Source organism: Synchiropus splendidus, chromosome 10 (assembly GCF_027744825.2).
Source record: "Synchiropus splendidus isolate RoL2022-P1 chromosome 10, RoL_Sspl_1.0, whole genome shotgun sequence".
NCBI classification, from domain to species: domain Eukaryota; kingdom Metazoa; phylum Chordata; class Actinopteri; order Syngnathiformes; family Callionymidae; genus Synchiropus; species Synchiropus splendidus.
The window spans coordinates 13,881,394-13,907,805 of record NC_071343.1 but is presented as its reverse complement, the minus strand read 5'-3'; the positions used below and the strand labels follow the sequence as shown (position 1 = coordinate 13,907,805).

General features: G+C 41.4%; 1 protein-coding gene across 5 annotated transcripts in view; it reads right to left on the bottom strand.

The window, feature by feature from the left end:
- Window positions 1–254: 254 nt before the first annotated feature.
- The window catches only part of LOC128765920 (potassium voltage-gated channel subfamily H member 7-like), a 57,089-nt gene continuing 30,931 nt past the window's right edge, over window positions 255–26,412 (bottom strand). For 3 of the 5 annotated variants that reach the window (XM_053877167.1, XM_053877169.1, XM_053877168.1), the window contains 10 exons: window positions 18,514–18,939; window positions 13,737–14,136; window positions 12,119–12,319; window positions 8,922–9,176; window positions 7,706–7,911; window positions 7,508–7,595; window positions 7,226–7,402; window positions 6,300–6,456; window positions 3,409–3,589; window positions 255–2,479 (listed from right to left, as the gene is read on the bottom strand). In XM_053877167.1, coding sequence (XP_053733142.1) covers window positions 2,216–2,479; window positions 3,409–3,589; window positions 6,300–6,456; window positions 7,226–7,402; window positions 7,508–7,595; window positions 7,706–7,911; window positions 8,922–9,176; window positions 12,119–12,319; window positions 13,737–14,136; window positions 18,514–18,939 — 2,355 coding nt within the window. In that variant the 3' untranslated portion in view covers window positions 255–2,215. Of the gene's footprint in view, window positions 2,480–3,408; window positions 3,590–6,299; window positions 6,457–7,225; window positions 7,403–7,507; window positions 7,596–7,705; window positions 7,912–8,921; window positions 9,177–11,855; window positions 12,013–12,118; window positions 12,320–13,736; window positions 14,137–18,513; window positions 18,940–26,412 lie in introns of those variants that run through there. The other 2 variants (XM_053877170.1, XM_053877171.1) reach the window with 2 other exon arrangements.

Genomic DNA, 26,412 nt, shown 5'->3' with positions numbered 1-26,412 from the left:
TATTATTAAGTCAATTTGTTAATTATTAATAATGTTAATGTTAATAATTAAAACTTAATGCATTATTTGTGCAACAAAAAGCAAAACAAAGTTAAGAACTTGTTGAAACACAGGAGGTTGCCACAGCTGGTCATATCAGTTTTCATCCTCCTCCAACTCATCTCTCAATCATCATTCAGTTTTAGGAATTACTCCCTTTGGACCGTTTCCTCTCCAAACTCACCCAAACATTGACAGAAGAACCACAGGTCACATGTGTGCATTGACTTTATTGCTCCCACACCTTCAAAACAAGCATTCCCTACAATATCTCATTAACCTCAGTTAAAAAAATATCAGTCGTCTCACATCTTGTGACGTATTTTCCCGCCGCATGTCTAAACACAGTTTACAATTAGCATGGTCACCAAAATACATACCAGAAAATGTCAAGAGTTTTCAATAGAAGTAATAAATAAGATGCTGACTTTTATTTGGATCCAGTGTATAGGCACATGTCCCTGTTTGGGGTGTGTTCAAATTTAATCTAGCCTTCCGAGTGCTTCCTAAATATCATGACATCATTATTAAATTGTGTGATGTGCTACGTTTGGGCTTTCAAGCAGTGCAAAAACATTTACTAGATTAAAAAAAACAAAAACAAAAAACAAAAAAAACACATGCACTATCTACAAATCCGCCGTATATATCAGGTGCACGTCATTGACCTCGGTAATAATGCACATTATTCTTTCTTAAAAGGAAACCATGGATATGGTGCGGTGCGATAGTCCACAACCCCTGAGTCTCACTTCAGAGAATACGACAGATATGTGTTCAGATACCCACGTAATAATGCTGTAATACACCTCCATGGCTCATTTTTACACAAGGAGACAAAGACCGGCACTCTAAACTCAGCAGGCTCTCCAAAAAAAAAATAAGCCTGAGATTGTTAAATGAAATCGCCAAAGAATGCTGGCCATGCAAATTTTCACTTTCAAGGCTAAAGTATCCAGCAGCAGCAGCTGCAGCTCTCCTTCAAGTCGTCTATAGAGGAATGAGCATCCTAATATCCAACCATTGTATGAAATAGACATTCAACTTCACCCACTCATTAGCTCACACAACTAGCAGGCAAGCTAGGAATAAAAGTGAATATCAGGGGCAAATATCAGGCATTTCCTATACTATCCTCTCTGTCGATGAACTCCAGAATATGCCATCTCAGCTTGTGTGAACACAAACTGTGGAGCCCTTCAGGGGCGACAATTTGCTCACTGTTGTTGATGGTGTTTTTCAACACGTGGTCCACGGTTAAAACACCGGTTCTGAGAACAACTACATTGACCGATGAAAGCAAGTGTTTACTTACAAGTCTTTGTAAATGGTGATATGAGCTACGTGTTACTGAAATGTGAAATATTCTCTGGTAACGTGGACCGTAAACAGATCTAGTGATTCAGACTGTGACTTTAAATTTAGCTTAATAAAAAGGCTCATCAACAAAGGAACTAGACAACCAATTCCTCAGTCATCTGCTACGGACTTGTAGCGGAGCTGCAGCTTCTATCAAACCTCTCACTGCTTCCCTGACTGGGACTCGATCGGCTGAGGTGAAGAACTCTTCACTCACTCTCCACTAGAGGCAGTATTGACTCAAAATGCTGGTCTGATACGTCAAATTGTCTTTGGTGGAAAATCTGGGGGCAAAAACTGAACTTTATTTTGCCTTTTTTTTTTTTTGGTACCGTCCGGGTCTCCATCAGGAACCGTGAAAAAGGATCCCTGGTCCTTGCCGTATTGATATGTTGCTGCTATGATGGCTTGGGTCCAGTCGGGGGCAGTGAACGTCTCGGATTGATGTGACCAGCCTAATTGTGAGGTAGGTTAGTCAATGTCAAACAAAACAGAGATGGTGACGACAGATCTCAATTTAAGAAGCGAGCAAGCACAGGCTGGTGAAACAAGCATTCATGCCAATAAATACCAAAATAAAGTGTTTAATTCAGGGGACCATGGGTATTTACAGGTGTGCGTGGTTCAGATTTGCTGCCGTTACTGCATGTTTGGACTGACGAGAATTCAGAAGACATCACAAAAGAAATGACCACATATATATATATATATATATATATATATATATATATCCAAATGACTGTAAATCCACAACCCTGCTGCTCATTTGTCATTACAGCATTACAAGTCAGATATTTGAACTTGAACTTTGAGGTGTTTATGGTCGTGGAAAAGCTGCACCTGGTGCTGGTCCGTGGGAGTCAGAGGCCGGAGGGGATGAGGGGGCGGGGTCTGTGGAGATGAGGATGAGTGGGGACTGCTGGAGTCCTGCACTCTCCGGTGGCTGCTGATGCTGCTGTGGCTCTGTGTGTCTCTGTACACATGTCGTAAGGCTGTCAGCTGTGGAGGCGCTCACGCTCGCCAAGCTCGAAAAAGAGTCTTTGAGTTCGTGACTGCTCCCCTCCGGGCGGAGGCTTGGTCCCTGTGGAGGTCAGAGAGGGTCAGTCAGGAGTTCCCTCGAGGAGTGAGACGTCACTCAACTTAATACTAACTATTCATTCAATAACTTCCCGGGAATAGGGTCACACGGAAAATAACTGTAAACAACACACTCAAAATAAGACTAACAAAACACCCGCAGACACACTATTGTAAACTACAGAGGCCTATGGACAACATTAAATCACACACACACACACATATAGACCACACTGTGTATATGGTTAAAAACACAAAGTCAGCAAAACAAGTACAGACATATAAAAATATTCCAGAACACGATGACATCACACACCGTCTCATACACACACACACACACAAAACTCGGACGTATGTGATACAGATACACACATTAAACATTACAACAGGCCTCCAAATACCCAACAAACAAATATAACAAAGACACGTTTTGAACTCTTAACAAAACGCACCACTCAACACTTATCACTGCACAGCCACACTATAGACACACTCCTACTTGATACACTCAAAACAACACTGCTGTGCATATGACTTGACTTGAAGCAAGAATATCACTGATACACAGCCACACTGGAACACACATTTGAATCCATGACACACGAGACATACCCAGCAAAAAAACGTGTGCACAAATGACGCTTCAGCATGTACATCCTCACACCAAACGACACACTAACAAAATGCCAGCTCATAAAACAGACACGCAAAAACATGTTCACAGCCACACACAGACAAACAAAAGGAATGACAGACTCCACTGAGTCACATTCAAATACACAAGAACCCACATTCAATTAACATGCATCCTCCTTTGCTTTTTATGACTTTGAGAATCTAATGACAAACAATACACCACACAAATGTAATGTATTTAAAGAGCATCGTGACCTTGGAATATTAATGGAGAGCTAATGACCAGCACTTGCTTACTTGAGGCCCTGAATGGCTGAAAAAGTGGCTCGCAGTCATCGTCGCCGGCTGAACCTTGACAGCCAGCCTGTGATAGTCTGGACTGGAGGTCACGGTGCTGTAGGCTGGAGGCCCGGGGGTCGGCTGCCGCTGCAGCAGCTGCAGGATTGTCTGGATGTCTGACATCAGCTGAGACTCCAGTCTGAGAGAGAAACGCTGTTCAGGCACCAGGAGAATCTTACGGAGGCAAAGCCATTGAACGAGCGATGGATGTATGCATTAAAATATATTATAAAAATCTGAAAGCACAAATAAATTCTACGCTCTAGTGAAGCGTAGAAAATATTAGATGGAAAAATAAAGCAGAAAACTTGTTTATATTTCATTTCAAACTCCTCCGCTCGAAGGTGATTTCAATGATAAATAAAATTGAAATTGTTTCACCTGTCAACAGCAGGGGGCGCTGCCGCACCTCTACAGCTGATAAAAAAAAAGCAACGCCTAAATCGCTGCTTCATGACTGAGATAATGAGTCTGAATTTCAGGTGTTAATTAACGGTGTTTCAAATGAACTCCCAGGAGAATCAATGATCACATGAGGGTGACGGGATGAGGTGTTACATTAGCTCAACAAAACAACATTGTTGATCAGGAGACAAAGCAGCTTCAGCGTAAATGGATTTTTTAATTTTCCTGCTGTTGCGGTTTATGCTGATTTATTGTCCCATTTTTCCAACCAAATGTGAGCTGCTCGTCCTGCAGGTAGCTTTCACTGAAATTCACTGGCACTCGTGGCGAGCACCGGCAAATACATTTGTCTTTTTTGCAGAAATAATGTGCTGGCTCGGTATTTGATCATCATATTCTCCCAAAGCGCCGGCCAGAAATACCACCTGCCGTGGATTTGCCTGTTTATTCAGGTGGCTTGCTGGCAGCAGATGTGTAGAATAATACCGTTTCCCCAAAATATTCAAATGAAATGAATCCACCCTCCTGTCTTATTAATATCACTCGCATGGCATCAAGGCAGTTCTTGTAATTAAACAGTTTTGTTTAGCCCACGTCAACATCATGTAGCATTCACTTGTGATAAAACTGACGTTTTAGACTGATTCTCACTCAGTGCGACTTTGACATAAACAAATAATGCCGTGTAAAGTGCGTTGGACTCTCGCAGCAGAGGAAGGTGACTCAGAATAACAAATATATTTAGATTTAGATTTTCAGGAAATGTTGTTGATTTGGCAAATGATACATTTTGGTGTCAGGAATCATCAAGTAGATCCTGTCGACTGACCACACTGCCGACCTACACTCTCGCTCAGTTTCTACTGGGTTGTGCCAGTCAGTTCTGCATCATACCAACCATAGCTTAGTGCGGAGCCTATCCCTGCGGTCATTGGGCGAGAGGCAGGAATGCACCCTGGACAGGTCACCAGTCCACCGCAGGGCACACACACCATTCACACACGCACACCAACGGGCAATTTTAGAGTGTCACACTAACCTAGTGCAAGTCTATGGACTGTGGGAGCAAACTGGAGTACATGGAGAAGCCACGCAGGGAGAACATGCAAACTCAGGGAATTGAACCCGTAACCGCCTTGCTTCAAGACGAGAGTGACGAATGATATTTCAAATGCTAAAAAAGCTATCTAAACATTCAGTTCATCAAATGCAGGACAATAGTATCAGTAGGAAATGAGCATCTGAGCGAGAGACTGCTTTTAGCAACCATGTTAGCATGCTATACCCTACGTTAGCATAACCACGTTAAGTTGCATCCAAAGGTAGCACGAAATATTGACCAGTCACATGGCCGAAAAAAACATAAGTGATACGAAAACGAGGTTTAACGCTAAACTATTACAGAAATATTCCAAAATTACGGAGCCCTGGAAGTGACATGCATGACTTTGTTTGTTTTTTTCTCCCGAGATAACAGTTATCTCGAGATAATTTTTATCTCACTTGTAACCACTACTGTATGTCTCCCATGGCTTCGTAACTGTTTGTCAATGTTGTCAGTCACTGTCTGCAAGTGTGTGCGCTTTTAACACTCTGATGATCAAGTGCCTTCTGCTCAAAAAAACCATGTGTGTTACAGGACATAGTGGTTACAGGAGAATATCTACAAAATGCTTTGCCAGAGAGGCAGTTACGCATGCGCTGACATTTCTGATTTTATCTTGAGATAAAAATTATCACGAGATGCTAATTATCACAAGATAACAGTTATCTCGAGATAAAAATTATCTCGGGATAAAAAAAAATAAAGTCATGCACGTCACATCCCAAAAAAAATAAACACATGCACGTCACTTCCAGGGCTCCGTACAAAATAAAAACAAAAAAATATATAAACAAAAAAAAAAAGTCCTGGATAATTAAGTTGTATTTTGAAAGGGGAAATATTTTGTTATATTACATTACCTATTAACATTACATAATAAGTTTATGCCAAAAAAATAGCAAAAAATATAACAAATGTATTTAAATGTAGAGAAAGTATTAAAAAGGACAAATAAAATGAAAAGATGAAGAAAGTAATGATGAACCCTTGTAAAACTCATTAAAGTTTTACAAGGGTTCATCATTACTTTAAACTCTTTTTTACATGGGGCAAAAAAGAGTTTAATGCTTTGTTGGAAAACCTCCCCTGATCAACAAGATTTTTGTGAAATAAAGTGAAATAATGTGCATTTTTTACGTTTATATTTACAGTTCATTTATTGAATCATGTCCAGGTTTCTAATGATCGGCCATGAAGCACTGACTCTGCTGACAGTGTAAAAAAAAAAAAAATGACAAAATGACCTGAAAAAAAGAGCTGACAAATAAATGCCTGGAGGTAGATTATATTTAGAGAGCTGGGATCAACCACCATGGTGCTGAGTGCTGACAATGCGTACCTGTTCAGGTGATCTTGGAGCTGACCTAAGCGCTGTTCCACCTCTCCGAACGTGAGCTCGCTGGCAGAGTTATCGTCCTCTCTACAGTCCTGGAACTGTGCTGACTCATCCAGGTAGTCCGCAGGCTTCTTGCAGACCCATTTATCACAGCACAGATCTGCAGGGATACAAACACACGTTCATAACATCCACACATGTGGGTCACGGCGACGTCATCGCCAGATAAAAAAAAAGGGCTCCAGCTAAAATAGACTGTAATTAATCTCTGAAGAATAGCTGCGTGGAGAGTCTTTGTCGTAATTCATCACACTTTTGTCCCGGGAGACTCGCCGGGGCGGTGCGTTCAAGTGGCCAAAGCACACCAATGTTATCGCCGCGGGCCAGACTCCTGTCCAGAGAGTGTCGTGACCCTTTTTAAACTGGATCTGTGATTACTTTATCGCCCAGCGCGGTATGTTCAGGTGGCTTTGTACGGCTGCGATGAGTCGTGTAGATATGGGGACGTTTGTTCTCTGGCTGCTTTTCTTCACAATGAATGGCACTTGGCTTCGCACCTGTATGGCTTTTGTTGTATTTGGAACCTGCTGCCAGGACTACAGGTTAATGTGAGCTAATGGTTGCTACCCAGCATTTGGGATCCAAAGACCTGAAAGCAGTACTTTTGTTTTAGTACATTAGAGCCACCTGGTGAGGAAAAGTAGGCCTTATTCAAGTATTTTTGACAGAAATGATGCGTTGGTGGATGGAACCATGGTCTCAAAATTAGAGGACTGTAAGTATATGACATTGGAGCCTATGACCACGGGACCTCTGTCGGCCCATGACTTATAAATAATGAAGAAAAAGTCAGAGTAACAATAATCAATATTTCTTCCTGAACAGCCCCATATTTTGTAAAAGGAAACAGAAGAAATCACCAAACGTACCATCAAAGGAAGGACTCCCGGAGCTGTTTCTGGCCTGGATGTGTCCAACGAGATTTGAGTCCGACTCCAGGGCGTTGGGTGACGGGGGACCCAGGAGTTCTGGGCTTCTCTTCAGGCACAAGTCGGACTCCCTCTCCCTCTCTCTTTCCAAGTCTGCACCCACTTCCCTGTTCTCCCCTGTGGAGCCAGAATCAACGGAAGTCGGCTGAATAACAGTCCACGCCGCAGAGACCAAGTGTTGACGTTCAACATTCCAGCGGCCGGTGGGGGGACTTGACTCACCTTTGGAATCACCGAGCGTATAAGAGGTCCTCCGCTTCACGTTCTTGGGGACCTCGGCGTCTGAATCACACCCCTGGGAGCCTGAAGGCTGTAATGAAAATCAGGCAAGGAATTTCTTAGCTGTATAAACTCCGACTTTGTGAGTGCCATACAAACCTCTCATCTGATTAAAATGCCGATTCAGCAGACAAGACTCACCTTGGGAGAGTCGTCTCTGAGGTTGAACGTGAGCTCCAGGTTGGTGAAGAAGGTGTCAGCGAACTCCGGGTACATGTCCAGCACCTCCAGCAGGTCCTCCCTCTGAATGGTGCTCAGGTCACAGTAACTCAAGGCTCGCACATCGGCGTTGGACTTTCCAGGTTTGGCAAACAGATGGATCATCTCTCCAAATATGTCGTTTTTCCCTGGTTAGATATATGGGAAAACTGCAGTCAAAATTCCCCCAGTTTTTCAGGATATCACTGGATAATTATTGGTCCATTTTCTCCATCAGGAATGGAGGAACAAATAAGAGCAGTGCTACAACTAGTATTTGAACCTGATCTCCAAAACAATAACATACAGCAGACAGGTGAAACGAAAGATCAACGTTGGCATCAAATCTAAGTGGGCTGATCTGGGTGGCTTTCCCCGCGTGCCTGTTAATAATAGGTTTTGTGTGATTCAGCAGCTTTCGATGAGCTTAAACCTCGTTCTGTCAGGTGCGGCTTTGGAACGCATTCATCTCACAAATTATGTCACGTTTAATCCGGCTTGGCCCGTATCACCTGATAGTGGTTCTGCCATGATGAAAAATAAGGGAAAAAGCATTTGTTTTCACGGACCAGTGTACTGAGTTGCCCTTGTCACTGCATGATATAAAAGGTCTGACCGCCATGCTAGCTAGCTACAGCAAGCTAATGATGGGCTAAAAAATGTTTTAGATTTAGATTTAGATTATTTTAGATGGACATAACCAGTCTTGGTATATAACGTGGCAAGGTCAGCTGATCTGGAGGGAATAACTCTACACAAATAATAACAATGAAGTGCTTAAAAGCTGCCAAATAGAAACAGCTACAGCTAGCAGCAGCTACCAATAGCTAAGACTTGAAACTTTTGAGAAACTGTCAGGTGAACCTTTAATAAAATAAGCCGTCATTTTGCCCAGAGAGATAACCACTATATTTATCACCTGCTATTTATGGTCCAAAGCTGTGGTCGTGACAATAAAAAGCAAATGAATCAAAATCGTTCGTGTTTGAAGTGAGCCGTTTTATCACAAAGGTATATATATAAAACGTAGCCTCTGCCTCGCAGTTTCTTCAGCTCCTCTGTTGCAGTTGGTTTTCTAGATGTCTTCTATTTACACTCGAGACTCAGTCGACCTTCATTGTTACCATAATCACAGATTGAAAGTGGAGGTCAAATGTACCCAGAATTGCCACCACGATGTCATCCTTCAGGATCTCTATGGAGCCGCGGGAGAGGAAGTACAGCGCTGTGAGCACATCCCCGCTGTGGACCAGAGTGTCGCCGGGCGGGGCGTGAGTGGTTTTGAAGTGCATGGCCAGCGCCCTGAGGCAGCCTTTGGTGGCTCCTTGGAACGCCTTGCAGTTGTGAAGAAGATTCCTGTTGAGATGGAGGCAGATATCGGCCTGCAGGCACTCAGGAAAGCCTTTTAGCACCTGTGAAGCAGACAAAATTGGTCAACCACAGGCCCGAAAACATTCACCTCATCTGGGGTTTTTAGACAATAAGGTCCCCAGGGACGGTGAGCTCACTCAGTCATCACGGTCAGCTGCGCTTGCAGTACTTGAAAATGCACACTAAGACAGGAATCAGACGGAAAAGAACAGAAACAAACATGTTTCGGAATTAAGATGCGGCGGTGTGACTGTGCCAAACTTTTTTTTTTTTTTTCCCAAAATGAAGATAAAAATAACTGCCATCTGGCTTTATGTAACTGGCCCCAGAGCTAAAGAGACACTCAATACTCCCGACGTGACAGAGGGTTGTGAATAAAAAGTACTTGTTAGCGCAAAATTTAGTACTTAAAAATTTAAGTGAGCGCCCTCAAAACATTGTTGTTCTTCACATGTTTTTCTAGTGGTTTGCAGGTTGCACGGCTTTGAATCATAATGAGGGTGTTCTTAAAATATAAATAAATATATATAAAAACAAGGAGGATGGAACCGACAAACAGATTAAGTCAAAGGCAAAGCGCACAAGTTGCCCACTTTTTTTTTCTTTATAATGAAATGATGATGTAAACACATCACTATTTCACAACTGTTACTCAAATGTCTCCCTCTTATTCCTCTCCTTCTCTGCTCTGTTTCAAGCCTTTAATTAGATTATTATTATTTGATTGATTTATTTAGCTTTTATCCAAATATTATTTAAGTCAGGCTACTGGGGTCTGGGTCTTAAATTGAGTTTCCCCTGGCACGGTCACCGTCACGCTGGCGCTCAGCTGGGGTGGGGGTCTCTCTGCGAAACATTAAAGACAAAAGATTCTGCCACTGACGGTTTTTTTCCGGAAATACACAAAATTACTTTGTAAAAAACGTGTTCAGTTGTGAGCAGGTTGCCATGTTTACATTTGCTCTGCTTTAGAGAGTAGCTACCAGCATGTACAATACACATTCTATGACTTGGTAATAACTAGAAACAATGATAATGATACTATTGATCTCAATGAGAAGTTTCATCGTAAAATAAAATAAAAAAATAAAATAAACTTCTTTAACTATTGCGTATTGTGCTTTACACATTTGTGGAGAACATTGGGGTTTATGTACTGTCATTCACTTTATTTCCCTTCAGCAGAGACTGATTCATATACTTTCACTGTATGGTTTGTTGCTAAAATGTACTCTTTCTAGTGTATTTGATTTAGCATCTTCGGTTTAGGTTTCCACACCACATGTATGAACTGATGTATCAGATGGCAGATGGCATCTGCGGCAGATGGAGAGCACCTTCAGTCCGACTCCTCACTCCAAGGATCAGGACTGACGCGCCTTTGTGCCAACGGCTACAGGCCTCGATGGGTCATTCCACAAACCTGGTGGGTTTTAGGTCCTGTCTATTTCATGGCCTCATGGTGTCAAAAATGTATTTAAAAAGGAAAAAAAAAGTTAATTGAAGGGTTGTGAATAACATAGTGCATTTTACAATGTCAGAATAAACATAAATCTTCATTTTTTTTGTCATTTTTACCAAGGACATGGTCAAATCGATCACAGATTTAGCAGCATACTTATTAAAATTCTTAAATTTCTAAGTTTAAATTAGGCTCTAAATCCTAGACTGTCGTTGTGTTTCTTTAAAGGCACCCTCCCTGTGGTGTATTTCTTTTCTTCAGTTATCAAATCTCACATACTACTAGAGTAACTAACAGAGAACCAAAATATATTTTTAAATGGCTGTAGTTCATACAAAAAGGGTGAACAATTGTACCTCTACCCGTGTAAACCTACAATTTTAATACAAAGAAACATATGAAATCATCAGATTGGTTCATGCACAAGAGGATAATCTAAGTAGAAAAATACACTTGCAACTTGACCAAGCGTATAATTCTTTAAGACCCAATTCAAATAGGTGTTTCTTATTGTAGCCATTAGCACAAAACCTTCCTGAGTGTTCACAGGTTCTTCCATTTTAAGAATAAGATAAAAAAAAATAGCTATACTTTAGATTAGGGAATATATATTACCATAAATAAACTACTTATTTATGTATGTATTAGCAGCATATTAGCCAGTAATTTATCATAAAGTATCTTGTTACACCTGACTATGTTTTGCCTTGGAATAGTCAAACAACACCTCTAAACAACACCTTAATTACTGATTGTAACAGTGAATAAGCAAGAAATAAGGTTATTAAAAGTTGATAATAGTTCCCCAAGCTAAAGAGCTACCGATCATTTTACTCTGCATTTCCCAATTTCAGCGTCCTTTTTTACTCTTTATGTAGTGGCATGGAAACATGACAAAGCTGGATTCTGGTTTAAATGTTTTTCTTTTCTCTCTCTAGCAGTTCATTTGTGTTACCGGCTGAGAAAAAAAATGACTTGTAACTTTTATATTACTACTTTTCTGATGTTATGATTCATGTCTATACAGAACTCTGAGCTGTAACACATGAAAAGTGCTGTAAAAAGAAAATCCAAAACGGCTGACTGATTACCCTGGTACAGTGTGAGCTGTAAAGTCGCAGCCCTTCATTGGATTGTAGGGCTCGGCACATAAATCAAGAGTGTTGGCTCTCCTTCGTGTCAAACTCACTCATGCTGTCTCATTTTTAAAAATAAAGTTATTAATATAACGCATGCGTGGAAAATTCATCATACCATAGTTGGACATGCACTAGTGCTTTCCAGTTGCTCCAAATTCTCTCGCACACACCCTCAAACTTAACATACACCCAAGCTAGCATGAAATGTACAAATAAAAGCGCAACCATGCTTTAAAGTATTGTTCATAGAAACAGAATATCAAAACAACAAGTACCTCCTAGTGTTGAAATCCAGACGAAAAGCAGGCAGGCAGGAGAGAGAAATACATTGTTAGAACTTCACACACGCTTGAATCTGCGACTTGATCTGCGGCTAGTGATTTACCGTGTTCATGTCAATGCCATTCGTGTAGGTCCAGGAGTGCTGGAAATATTCCTCCAATCTCTGCCTCAGTGGGTTGGGGATCTGGTGGAAGCGGATGAACTCTTTGACCCGTAACATCTGAGCATGGTACCGGGCTGTACCTGAGTACAATCTCTGGATGATGGCCGAGACATTTCCAAAGATGCTGGCGTACATGAGTGCTGCAAACCAAGTACAGGAGGTGTTTATATATTGCCAGGAATAAACTTGAATGCTGCGACTGAGTGTGACACCTCTTCATAATAACAGTACTCTTTTGTTATAGCTTGTGTGGAAAACAGGACTGAAATAAGAAGTCATTCCTTGAGATATAATACGAAGTATCAAGTGTGGCTGTTAAGCAAATCGCACATGTGCATTCGTAAAATCTTATCACAGGATTAATGATGGGTTGTGTCAAGTTTGGCATAAACGTCGTGCTACAGCTAGAGTCGACATGCTTTACAAGGTTATAATACATAGCTTTACTGTTTTACTCAATAAAGTCGTTTTTATTGATCAAGAACTGTCAAGCAAGTGGCTGGGGTGAAAGGAGCCATTGGGTTTCAATTAACAGCGAACAATTTACATCAGTGTCGAAAGTTTACGAGACGTGTGTCGGCCCCAGACAACAAATCAATATCTTGGAAATCAATCGAGAAATATCACGTTCTAATTGACTTTAGAAAGTGCTCCTCGATCAGCAACAGGAAAATGGTACAACCCCAACGACAACAACACTGTTATTACAAAATACATCAAAACAAATGGTTATACATAAAATTAAAATAAACTGGCAACAACCTGCTAGCAGTTGTTAGTGCTACGCTAACTCTTTGGTTTATCAGGCAAGGAAATGTTTTTGAAACCATATAAAATTTTACTTTATATATGGACATAAAAAGTGTAATAAATGGCAAACAAATCTAAAACGTGTTGTATTAGTAAGACCGTAATGGAATGTTCCTGACTTCAGCTCCACTTTCCTATCAGCCTCATTAGCATCTGGCTAATGCTGTAAAAACGTTGTTTATGCTGCGTTCCAGTTACCTCGGAAGTGGGAAGTAGGAGCTGATGTCAGAGCCGAGGCAGAAAAGAAGACAAAAGCTGTTGTCACGTGTGCAACTTCATGATAAATATGCTCGGTTTGAGACAAAAACAACCTACTGGATGAAGACGAAACACAAATTCACAGAATGTGTTTCTTTTGCCGTCTTTCTTTAATTTAAAACTTCTACTTCCTGTTTACATTCCGGGAAGCCATCTTGCATTTCGTATTCACATGGGTGTGAATTCTCCAACTTTCTGAATGAGAACTCTTACATCGGGTGACATCACTAAAAGGGAGCAACTAACTGGGAATTTCCCAGGTCAGAGTACAATTGGAACGCACTCTTAATCTTGAACTTCTATAGCGAAATAAACTGCTGCTTGTAGTAGGTGTTGTCCGATACCTCGGAAGCTACATGCTAACCACAAGAACCAAAACAGCATCTTGAAAGGGTTTAGTTTGACATCAATGTAAATTGGTGCTGCATGCCTGACAATGTTGTTAACACACAATAATACACACTGCTAGCTACGCCGTGAGGTACTTACACCCAATCAGCATGACACAAATGGAGAAGATCTTCTCTGAGTTGGTGTTTGGAGAAACATTCCCAAATCCCACGCTGGTCAGACTGCTGAAGGTGAAATAAAGTGCTGTGACATACTTGTCCTTGATGGAGGGTCCCGACGTGGGGTCGCTGTAGTTGTATCTCTTCCCGATCGACACACCGAGATTGTCCAGCCAGCCAATCTTGTGCTCCAGATAAGGCTTTTCCACGTTGCCGATGGCGTACCAAATACACGCCAGCCAGTGGGCGATGAGGGCGAAGATGCACATGAGCAACATGAGCACCGCGGCGCCGTACTCAGAGTAGCGGTCCAGTTTCCGAGCAACACGCACCAATCGCAGGAGCCTCGCCGTCTTCAGCAGTCCGATCAGAGTCGTTGTCTAAACAAAAAAAAAAAAAAGATTTGTGTCAGAGACAAATAGTAATGATCCTAGATGGCGACAAAATACTTCAACAAACTGTCACTTGTCAAAGACAGGGAAAGCCGTACATACTCGGGCTCGGGAGGTGGGGGGAGTGTCATCTGCAGTGTCTTTAAGGAACACTAACCGCTATTGCTAACAGCACGGCCATTTTTCCACCTGACAATTACAACACGACCTTTGAAAGGGAAGTTAATGTCCTGTACACGAGAGACGCTCGGGCCTCACCGCTGATGATGACAAATTACAAACAGAGCAGGCCCACAGTCTTCCTGAGTGGCTCTGCCAAGAACAAGTGCAGCTGTTTGAGTGTCTACACACACACACGCGACATCACAATGGTGTTTCACAAGGTCGGCCAATGTTGCGTTATTTAACCGCTTAAGCAAATGGTATTTATTATGCTGACGCCATCTCCTGCACTTATTGACACGAGCAGTCCTCTGAGGGCTAAATCTGTTTGTTAGCTGCTGTAATGGTCCGGGATGATCAACACTGACAGAATGAGTCACCTGGGGAAAACTATGCAGCTGGAAACTAAACAGATCAGCAATCCAAAGGCTTCTCAGCGCGAAATCTATTAAAACAGCTCTGCCAGTTTCAGATTCATCGAAGAAAGTCTGAGCAGTGATGGAAAGGTTTACTGGAGTTTGAATTTATCCATTTATGTTTTGCAAATGTTTTTAATAATGACTGTAATTATGCTTATGTTAATATGTTAATTAAAATTAAGGGTGGGATTCGATTAAAAAATAATCTAGTTAGAGAATGTCTGAATAATTAATCTCAATCGCAGTTTAATGGTATCAGAATATTTGCCACAGGAAGCCACATTTTTCAATTTGAATGAATTTGGTATATTACTGAATCAAATGATGTACGCATACATACATTTAAACAACAAAATATTGTTTATTTTGCATGAGTTTGACAATAGAACGATAAATCACGATGGTGTCTATATTCAAGTTTTTATATCGCCTTATTTAAACTAAAGCTCCTTTAATGCCTTGAAAATATTTCTATAAGAATTTCAGTTTATTTTAAGAATTTCAAGTCCATTCAGAGTGGTGGAAACCCTGGCCATTGTGTAGTGAAAAACCTCCCTGAACAAAAGCAAACAGATGCTTTTGTTTGCTTTTGTTCAGGGATTCCTCCATGTTTGTTGTTGTTGTTGTTATCATCCTAGCTGCCACGTGTCTTGTGCATCAGTGTGATCAGTGGACCAGGAACTCCTGCACTGACAAAGGTTCCCTGTTGTCTGGAGAGAAAACTGTTCAATTAAATTAAATTATTATTTTTTGTTGTAATTAATTAATCGAAAACAGAAAATAATGTCATCAATATGTAACACAATATAGGATCAGATTAATGTGAAAAAAAACATCAATTGCAGTATCAATTACAGTAACATTCATTCTATCGCTGTGCACAGCTCCATCAAAGTCTCCTTTGGTCCCAGGCTCTGCCTTCGACCAATCACAAAGGAGAATCCAAGAACAGTGGTGAAGGCCAGAGGTGTCTACTGATGCGCTGAAATGATAGTTCGCCGCTAAGATCTAATATCAATGTCTAAGCCCCTGAACTCAGCATGATGTCAGGGTCTCCCGCAGCGCTGTAATGCCTTGACAACTGCTCTCAGCCGTGTCCCAGGAAAATAAAAAGTCACTTCACTGCGTCGTCCTGGAACGCTCAGGCACGCTCTTGTCAGGAGTCTAGGTAGCAGGACGCTTGCGCGTAATGGGGATGCTTTGTAAGGAAAAAGTGATGCTCAACTTTTGGCAGTACACATTGAGGATGCCCTCCGTGGTTGTCCACAGAAACCTCACTGATTTAAGAGGATTGATTCACTGCCGCCATGTTCTTTAGCCCATCAAATCCTGGCTCACATCTCACAAGACTCACATTTAGTTGGTCAAAATTCAGTGGGGGAGCTGCTCATTGGAGGAATTTTCAATGCCACTTAGGATGAAAGCCCCTATCCGATCCAGGTATGGGGTCACCCTGAAAATAAAATCCTGGCTAAAAGGCTGGCTCTTGTTCTCACGGAACATCACACACACCCAAAATGTGACCCCCACAACGATTGACGAAGCAGTTGTGCACAACAAGAACCTCGAACTTGAGTGTGTTGTTCAGGCCAAATTCTGCCTGCTGGTTGTTACGGAGATGTGTGCGACATCTTCCAGTCATCAGTAGCTCGGCACCATAGCTTTAAGTTTCTCATTTTACCTTAGTCATGGGGTCAAACAGGAAAGGAAATGGACTGAAACGTCCTCACAGCTGGAACCTGACACTAAAAGGAAGCCGCAGATGCCATTTCCTGATGGAACTGTTTTTCGGATTCAAACACGCTGAAGCTATAATTGCACGATTCAAATATAATGTCGCCGCATCTCCGGTTATCCTCGCTCAGACACACCGCAGGGTGCATTCCGCAATCTAATAAAAGTTCAATTAAATGTGAAATGTACCTGCTGGAGCAATTATGCAGAAAAGCTGCGCGGCAGACTGGCCGCGTCTCTGCGCCCTGTAATTCGATCTCTGGGTTTTTTGTTTTGGATAAATCAATCAGTGCTCACATTTCAGACGACGACTCTGTCAGGGACTTACTGCCAATGTTCTGCTCCTATTCCAATACCCACTTGAACTTTGAGCCAGGAAACATTTTAATCTCAACGAAACATCCACTGAAGCCCGTTTGATGCTGCATTATTTTGAGTTGAATATTATGGTGCTTTGAAGTCTGCATGTGTCCTGTAGGAGTTTTCATTTGGGGCACAAGGAGAGGACATTATGGAGGCAAACCTAGTTTGAACCGCACCATTGGGGAGAGTCAGAATGAGTAGTGATGGGATAAAAGGGGTTGTCAAAAAAGTCAAGGGAAAATAAGGGAATGAGGAAGCTGCAGTGGATTCATATAACCAAGTCTGACCAGTGATGGAAAGGTTTACTGTAGTCCAGATAGAAGTTTTTATTCATCCAGTTATGGTTTCCAAATGTTTATAATTTTGACTACAATTATGCTTATGATTTTAATTGTATGTATTAAGGTTGGACATATATGTTAATTACAATTTTAAGCTGCAGAGGTCCAGGCTAAAATGAATAAATAAATATGAATAAATAAATCAATCAACAAAAGAAAATAATGTTATCAATTTGTGTTGTTTTTGTAGATAATTTAATTATTATTTATTTTTCAATGTAGTAGTTAAAGATGAAAGCAGGCAATAGTAAGAAAAAAGATAATGTACATACCATATATATATATTTTTTAATCATGCACTTATGAGTTTGGCTGGTGTTTATAAATGGATGTGTTAAACATGGAGCCATTGATGCTTTTATGATGTTGACTATACAACAGTACAGCAAACCCTTTTGGAAGATGAGCGAAATATCAGTATGAAAGAGCAAAAGAAGGCAAAAAGTTGCTATAATGCCTTCCCCGGCTGCTTTATCTGACCAAGTTAAAAAAGATCACAAAGTCAACAGGAAAGTCTGTTGTCAAAAAAAATGAAAGACAAGTGTCTGAGGGCAAGATGACATTGGATCATTTCTTCTCATAGCATCAATGGCTTTAGTGCTTGTGTGTTAAAACCGTCTTGTTAAGCTGCTGAATTAAATGAACCTTGTGAAAACCATCTGTCTATCGCTGTTGCTTTATCTGAATGAGTCTGCAGCTGAATGAGGTTGTGATTAAAAAAAAAAAAAAAAAAAAGAATGACACCACTTTAAAACAAGACATCAAAGCAAAAACAAATAAAGCCACATTTGAAAACAACCTGCCGGTCAAACACCACGTAATCCCGACGGAAACAAAACGTCCATCTTTTCATTTTGATTTGTTGTCATTGACTGAAATGACTCAGCAGTGGCTGCGGCAGTTGAAAAGATGATTATGATTTATAATCGGGAGCTTTGCGAGTGTAATGGAGTGGCTACAAAGCACGATAAAGCGCTGAAGTGGATCCCGAGCGCGAGGGGGCATATCCTCCTAACAAACAAGCCAGCCGGCCTGGCAGCCAGCCCACCAATGGACATCTCACATCTGCATGTAAGCTGCACACACACAGCGCTGTTGGCCGGCTCCTCACATAAATGCATCATTGATTGCCATTTGGTAAGCCATTAATCCATCTAAATGGAATCTAGAATGAGGACCATTCAAAAAAAAAAAAAAAAATCATGCAATTTAAAGTAATCCTTTCAGAGCCGAGACAGAAAGATTCAGGCTTTAAGCAGCGGCCTGCAGTCTTAGTAAACAGATAACAGTGCAGGAATGACTACGTATTAAAGGTCCGCCGGACAGACCCGAATAAAAAGACGTACCTCATCGGATCCGGAGCCAAAGATGAGCAGGTCAAAGGGGATCGCGGCCACCATGTCTATAAGGAACCAGCCTTTGAAATAATGGATGGCGATCTTAGCCGGGTGACTGACCACCTCCTCGTTGTGGTTCACGTAGGTGGTCCTGAAGTTGATGAGGATGTCGATGATGAACATGATGTCCACCATCAAGTCCACCACGTTGAGAGGGCTGCAGGAGTAGCCGCACTCGCGCCTCTTCTGCTCCTCCTGGTCGTTGAGGAGGAAGGCGGCCGAGTAGGGGGTGAGGATGGCTGTGTAGATGACCAGCAGCAGGATCAGCCAGTCCCACACAGCCTTGAAGGGGCTGTAGTGCAGGATGGTGAACTTGTCGATGCGGGTGGTCTGGAGTTTATACTCCGGGAGCACGTCTGCTCCGAGCGACAGAACCTGTTTGGGAGAGAGGGATTTAGACTCTGATGACGGATTACAGCAATGATGCTGGTCACCTTTTAGATCGGGGAACATAGACTACCTTAAAAAAAAACAAACTAGAGGGAATTCAACAAGTTAATTATAATTACAACATTATTATGATTAATGAACTACAACAACAACAACAACAACAAACTTAATTTAGTTGAACAGTTTGCTCTCCAGACAACAGGGAACCTTTGTCAGTGCAGGAGTTCCTGGTCCACTGATCACACTGACGCACAAGACACGTGGCAGCTAGGATGATGATAACAACAACAAACATGGAGGAATCCCATGGAGGTTTTTCACTGTGCATGTGCATGTGTCTACGTTATGCTGTAACCATGTTGAGCATTCAGTGCTTCGGGTTTTTCTAAAGAACGTTACGTATGTTGGGTCATTAAAATAAACAAATGTTGTGCGTGAGGAAAATAACAATAATAATAAGACATAAATATTTAATTAAAAAAAGGCATGAGGAAATATCTAAATATGAAACAAAAAAACGTGACTTTCTCAATGAATAAACCAGCAATATCACAATTGTGGGAAGAATAAAGGCAATCTAACCTACATACTGTACATATGACCAAATGTAGAAGATGGACATATGACTTGAATGTAAAACTGTATTTATGACGTTGTAAACTGGCCTCTGTCAAGCTCCTCATTTACACCCTTTATTTTAGTTTTTTGTTACATGACATTGCTCTACAGTCAAGTACTGCTGCACCTTCTGCACCATGAGGCGTGCTGAATCTTCAACACCATAAAAAAATCATATATCTGGTCCTTAACATATTATCAACATTACCACAAAAGTTGTTCACAAAATGTGGAAATATGAATCAACAGGGCAAAATAAAAAAGAAAAATGTGATCATTATATTTAATATGACATCAATAACTGAGGATTTAAATAAGACTGAACAAAATTAGGAATGAAATAAAATGTGGGACTGTGTTAAAGAAATGTAAAATAAATAATTAGATGTTTTACACTTATAAATAAAAAAAAAACTTTGCATCCGTTATTCAATCCTTTTCATCATGGATGTTCTGGTGGTGATCACATCTTATATTGTGGCACACTGAAAGATCTTCCCTGTGACTACATGTGACTGATCTGTGCTATTTGTCTTTATTTTTCTAAGTTATTAATCGAAATGAATGTGTGAAAAAGTCACATCTCTCGTGGCCTGTGGTCCCACGAGGGACCAATGGAAGCTGGTTATTTCCTGTCAGAGGAATGAAAGTGGCCTCCAACAAGCACTTTGACCAGGTCAGTGTAACATGAAAATCATTACGCACTTGACATTTCCAAAGTGTGTACGGCTGACATTTACGATAAACACAGGGCTGGCGTCCACACCCTCCACGGCACAGTAGCACAGACCTGATTCTTTCCACCCAAGCTTGCTGAGCCAGCATGAATCCCCTGCACCAGATCAGGGTTGGTGACGGCGGATGATGCAGTACTTGCAGCTGGAGCAGCCTGGAGGTAGTGATTTCTCAGGTGTTTAACAACATCTGCTCATCCCAGCAGAGAAGGCATCAGCTATGACGGCGGAAGGAACAATAGTCCTTTAAAGCGTCTACTGATATCTATTTCAGCGAGTGGCATCACTCCTATCCAACTCACTATTGTGGACTCAAACCAGCTGCTTAGAAAGCTACGGAAGTCCTTTCTCTCACAATACATTGTTGGAAAGTGAGTGTGTTCTGTTTAACAATGTGCACAGTTGCGCGTTTGACATTGAAACACATTATTAAGATCTAATTTCAATGTCTAGCCAGAAGCAAAAGCTCTTATTCGACAGCGACTTGTGTTTGCTCAGTGAACACGTCCTTGGACCTCCACAAGTCAATTTCGCTGGTTGAAAACTCTCTTTGCTCCGAGACTTTCTCATTCCGACAAACCAAAAACAAAAAGCGGTACTCTCAGAGCACCAGCGCATCCTTGAGAAGTTTTCCAGGCAACACGATCAAACAGTGGATGGCGGATTTTTGACGACGGAGACCACATGACCGAAGGGCAAACCTCCAACTAGTTAAATACAGAAGGATCAGCATTACTCACATATCTGATTCAGAAATATCAGATTAATATTGACTTCTGGATTCAAGCACACGCTTTCAACTGTGTGGTCAATGTAAGTCTGACTTCGGTGTCAACATTGGAAGCAACGACGGTCGTCGATATGCCACTTTATGAGTGAGAATATATTGTCTGCCATGCTGAAGACATGGTCACTAGCAGAGGTCAGATTTAAGGTTGGAATTAAAATGAATTTGAGTCAGGTTTCTTGCATGTTTCATGTCATCTCCTTGAGTTCTGTTTAAACGCGCAATATAACATCGAGTTCACAGAGGTGGTGCCAGCATCTTAGCATGTTCGACATTCCATCATAGTTGGAAACTTCACTCTCTGCCCTGGTGATTCAGTTATGTAAGGTTAGCCTTTGATCAAGCTAAGCAGAAAGGCTGGTGGAAATCCAACCACAATGGCTGACCTCATGTTACCGACCACACTACCACAAGAAGTCGGGAGGGTTCAAGCGCCAAATATATATATTTTTACCCCAAAATAAATACATAAAATAAAGTGGGGGAGAAAGAAAAAGGTTCATCCCCCGGCTGAAAACACGATTGAGCCTTAGAGCAGAGGTCCCCAACCACTGGGTCATGAGGAACCGGGCCAGGTACCACACTTAACACATTGCATTTCACACTCCAACTCAGCGACTCAGATGACTTCGACCAGGTTACAGCATCATGATTCTAACTAACAATTCCCATGATGCTTTGCGACACCATTGCCTGTCGGCTGAGCAGCTCAGAGGTGATCAACCTCTGTTCCAATGTCACGGTTCGCGAGCTTGTTGGTTTCTGCCTCGGACCAACTTTTCGGGTTCTGAACCAGTTCAGTTCCTGTCTGAACACGTCGGCTAGTTCAAAATTGAGGGCAGCAACTGGAACCTGCACAGAGTTGTGCGGATGGGATTGGTTCACTCTGGTTAGGTGGCTGTGTATGTTGTATAAAAGCACAGAATCGTGGCACGGCTATGTGAAAATTCCTCTACACACATGTAATTTCATATTTACAATAAACTAGTCGGTGTGGCAGTGATTTGTGCTATTGATCCGTTACGCAACTTAGAATTCGGTCCTCGGAGATAAAACGATTGGGGACCACTGCCTTACATGATAAGACATCTGTTTCAGTGGAATCTGCCTTGAATGTAGTAACATGTTCAGGTATAAGCACAGTAATGTCATCCAAGCCTTATCTGGAATTTTGGGGAAATTTAGAAGAAAAAATGGGCGTTTTTTCTCATCCGTTTTGTATCGTCACAAAATAAATCCTGGCAAAGTCTATGATTTAACTACAACAACTACAAAAAAAGACTAAAAACAGAATCCTTATCTGGCAATTGAACAAAGCACGGTGGTCACATGCTGAGCACCACAACTCAGTCCAGCAGGTAAAACCGTCTTGACTTCCAGAATAATCGCCGACTCGGCTACGGCCCAGGCTTTTTAATTATCGGAGGATTAAAAAAGTTGTTTTTATCCCAAATGATCTGTGCAGTGCATCCAATTTTAATCCAATTGCGGTTTTAATAATTGGGGGTTGTTGCAGCAATCCTCTCTTGCTCCAGTGAACAGGTCGGGATATCTTCTGCTCATAAAACTGTCATGGAGGATATCCGAGGCCACAGAGAGCGCTTTATGTAAGTCAGTTACAGTCCAATATCAGGCGCCGGCCGCTTCACAGCAACCAAGTCCTCGCAGAGAGGAGGCTCCTAGTCAGCAAGTATCCGGACAAACAAGCATCTTCACATCTCTTTTGGCTTCACGCTGACCAGAGTGTGCAAAAACAAAATAAAAAAAAAAATCCATTGAACGCTATTGTTCAGTTTGAGAACTATTTGGGTTCATGTTGCTCAGTTTTGGGATCCCTGTGGTTTAATGAACTTAGCGTGAGTCACTTTGGATAAGGGTCTGCTAAATTAATTGTCGTGCAGTGATAGCTCCCCACGGTGATGTTGTCAGGGCCATTTATAGGGGACCAAGACAATGCCAAGTCTTCCTCGATTAAGGTGAGCCCAAGGTCAGAGATCATGATACAGCCAGGGGCACATTATAAACATCCAATTCTGTCTGACAAGCTCCTGTTCTTTTATTCAGTACTGTTTTAAACTGATGATGCTACTCGGTCCTGTCTGTTATTAGCCACAGCTGCCTTCACCTCCCTGGTGCCACTCAACATGTTTTCTTGTATTGAAACTGAAGCAGAGAGATGTCAAATTGTTGCTAAACATTCAGCAAGAGGTTGCAGCCAACTTGACCAGTGTTCTTTGTAAAAACAACACAGTTATCTGTGAGGATCTAATCCCTAACTTATAGCTAGGTTATTTATTTTGCATTTATATGCAAAGTAACCCATAAGTAAACTTGATTGTACTATTTTTCCACATTTTCAGATCATTTTATTCAGTGTATTTATTGATCGATCTGAGGTTCTGTTTTTATCCATATGCAAGTAACATCCGAGTTACGACATGCTTGATTTACGTCCACCTGTACTTATGACCACGGCCGGCAGACCCTTATTTTTTTTAATTCAATGTCTGGCACCGCAGCACGTAGCAGCCCAGCATCGCGTACAACAGTTACAGCAGCACAGTATCCCAGCATCTCACTCTCACACAGCCATCTACCACTACAGTAGCACCTATAACCCTCGCCTCGACTATTGTGAATGGCATTCCACTTACGTCCAATCTGACTTACGACCGGTTGATCGGAACCAATCCCAGTCGTAAGTCATTTTTTTCTACGCCTTTTTAAGAAAGTCCTTCCCTTATCCCTGTGCTATCAAAAATTTGTGTATTTTTCTCAGTATCGAGTTTTAAATTTTAGTATGGTGAGAACTGTTCTCCACCGTTCTCGATCATCTCCCAGACTTTGGTGGTTCCAACTTTCTTGCACTTGCAGATGCACCAGAGTTCAGTTTCGAGGCAGTGAGATTTCCTAGTTGGTTCGAACTTTTTTAAAGTGATGGGGGTTCGAGTGACAACACAAACAAAATAACTGGAGTGAAGCCGTCACACAACTGAATGTGGAAAGAGAGAAGAGCTGTGAATAGCTGCTGGATGCACGGTATATAAATCAGCTCTCATTAGCTTGTGAGCCGTGGATTAAAACGCCTTTGACCAAAGCAGTTCAGAGATCGTGGGCTTGAGACTCGAGACCTCCTGAGACTTCAACTGGTCGCTCTCACAGAAGAAACCTCAAACAAATTTCATCACAAAAATGTCTTTTTTTTTTTTTTTTAGTAGGAATGCCTACTTTGAACATTTTTTTCTTAATAAAACTTTTAGGAGAATGTGCCAGAGTGTTTTCCGCGTGTATGGAATCTCTTCGCTGGCTGTCTTGTTAGTCAAGCACAGCCACTCCAGTGTGACAGGAGACGGCTTGAAACTCAAATGTGTCCAACGCTGACTTGCTCCATATTTGCATGCAGTGCGTTGGATGAAAAAAAAAAAAAAAAAAACAAGCATCAGTGTAGCAGCAGTTTCTCCAAAACCAGTTCTTTAAAACTATTTTAATGGCATTTCCACTTGTGAAGAATTGTGGAAATTTCTTGATGAAAGAGGTTTTGAATTATTCAGCGTGTGCGCAGAGATGCCAGCAAGTTCTCTGTTTTGGTTTTCCAAGACACACTTGACAAAGAGAAGAGTTTTTCGTTGGCAGAAGACGGTGCGGATGAGGATGGAGGGCCTTGCTGTTGGTTATATATTCCCTCATGTTCAGCACATGAATTATAGATTTCCCAGCGCTAACAGTCAGGAAGTCGATGCCCCATTCACTTCTCAGTGGGGTCTCCAGACTGCAGTCAGCGGGGAGGACGACTGTTTAATCATCATGATGGTTTGTCCTTACTTATAAATGAGAGCGCTGTGTTGAGAGACATGGAAATATAGCGTTTCCTGACCCACTCCTGTGTCCAGATCAGAGGTCCGCTCCGTTGAGCTTGTCAGCAAAAGGACACTGATGGCTGACTGATATCATTTATTTCATTGTGGAGTCTGACATCAACATTCAGAAATGCCGAAATACTGTGTGATAGCTACAGTTTTCATTTTCTGAAGCAGCGACTCATAGGCAAGTTTGCTTGATTCTCTTTGAGAGGGTGCAACTATAGTTATAGTTGACTAGTTTCAGTTCTTTCACATGACCGCACAACTTCAGAGGTGGCTGACATGATCTTAACTGCTGCTGTGGTGCAGCTATCGGTTAGGATTTCACTTAACTCACTCATGGGTTGAAGTCAGAGATGGACCAGTAGCAGCAGATGCTACCATCAAGTTGTTGTGGAGGCTTTTGTATAGTTGTAGTAGTAGCTACAATAGCAATGACAGTCATAACAGCTGTGGATATTTTGCATCTTTTCCTACTTGTTACAGAAGTTCTGACTGGTAGTTGTTTAGCTGTATTTCTAGTTCCTGTTGTAATGATTTTGTTTTTGATGTTTTTGTTTTAATATATTAACGGATATAATGGAAGTGCGTTGCATTTGCTTGAAGAAAAACGTTTGTTTTTTTATTTGTTTTATAGGGTATTCATTTTGTCCACCTGTTATTCAAATTAATATTTTTCCTGAATTATTGAGATACTTTGTCCATTAACAACAGAGCTTGAGCAGTAAGCATAAAAAGCTATTTTGTTGCTGTAAGGTTAAGCCACTGGGAATCTCTTAGTACCTGTTATTATGTTAGTATGTCAACTTTATGCAGGCGCCTGAGGACTTTAGAAGTGAAGCCCACTCAGATGCTCTCAACGTTGTAAGATCTATGGCTAAGATGTTGCACTTAAAATACATTCTTGCAGGATTTTGAAGTATGAAAATGAAAGAAATAACCCCAAAACAAACCAATAATAACATTACTCACAGGGTTTCCGCCAAGATTCTTTGAAGCAGATGGGAACGTCTGGACTTTTATTGAATTGGTGACAATAAAAATGCTCATTTTTAATCATGAGAAGTAAATCCCTCTCTTCATATGCCCGGACAGAATGCGTGACGCGAGTACCACAAGCGACAAACTTCAGTCATTGTGAGATTTCTTTTGGGATATTTCCATTAAAAGCCACGATGATGCGTTACATGCTGCTTGTTTCGATGTCGCCACTTCAGGTCAATACGTTTGATCCCATCAGATTCATCTTTAAAAAGAGGTCTTTTTTTGAAGCCATGGCAACTCTCATGTATAACAGAAACCCTGACTCAGGAAAACAGGAGTTCTCAAGTGAATGCAATGAGCTCCCATAATAAATGTTCATTAATTATTATTTTTGCATTGTTGCATCACTTTAATGAGTTGAAGTTATTCTGACAAGTATCAAATATTATTTTTACAAATCCGGTTTTGAACATTT